The sequence below is a fragment of the Eimeria mitis genome, genomic scaffold (assembly GCF_000499745.2).
Source record: "Eimeria mitis Houghton genomic scaffold, Emh_scaff4192, whole genome shotgun sequence".
NCBI classification, from domain to species: Eukaryota; Apicomplexa; class Conoidasida; order Eucoccidiorida; family Eimeriidae; genus Eimeria; species Eimeria mitis.
In genome coordinates this window covers 4,579-4,940 of record NW_013572518.1, presented here as the reverse complement: position 1 = coordinate 4,940, position 362 = coordinate 4,579, and the positions used below count along the sequence as shown (strand labels likewise).

At 22.9% G+C, this 362-nt stretch overlaps 1 protein-coding gene across 1 annotated transcript in view; it reads right to left on the bottom strand.

Annotated features, from left to right (window-relative positions):
- Window positions 1-160: 160 nt before the first annotated feature.
- EMH_0073230 (DNA-directed RNA polymerase II subunit RPB2, putative) overlaps window positions 161-362 on the bottom strand; it is a gene marked incomplete at both ends in the record, with an annotated part of 1,334 nt that continues 1,132 nt past the window's right edge. The window contains one exon of the mRNA XM_013499300.1: window positions 161-168. Within this exon, the coding sequence (XP_013354754.1) occupies window positions 161-168 (8 nt within the window). The remainder of the gene's footprint in view (window positions 169-362) is intronic.

Below are 362 nucleotides of genomic sequence, written 5' to 3'. Positions count from 1 at the left end.
TTTTTTTTTTTTATTAAAGAAGATAAAAAATAATAAAAAATAAATAAATAAAAAAGGAAGGAGAAAGACGAAGAAGAAGTAAAACCACAACAATAACAATAAAATAAATAAATAAACAACAAATAAAAGAATGTAAGAAAAAGCAACAACGCAACAAGAACTATAGCACTAACAAAAAAACAACAAATAAATAAATAAATAAATAAATAAATAAATAAATAAATAAATAAATAAATAAATAAAAACAAAAAAAACAGCAGCAGCAACAGCAGCAACAACAGTATCAGCAAAATGATGAGTACGAGCAGCATACGAAGGCTAGCATAACATATACATACACACACATATACATATACATCTAC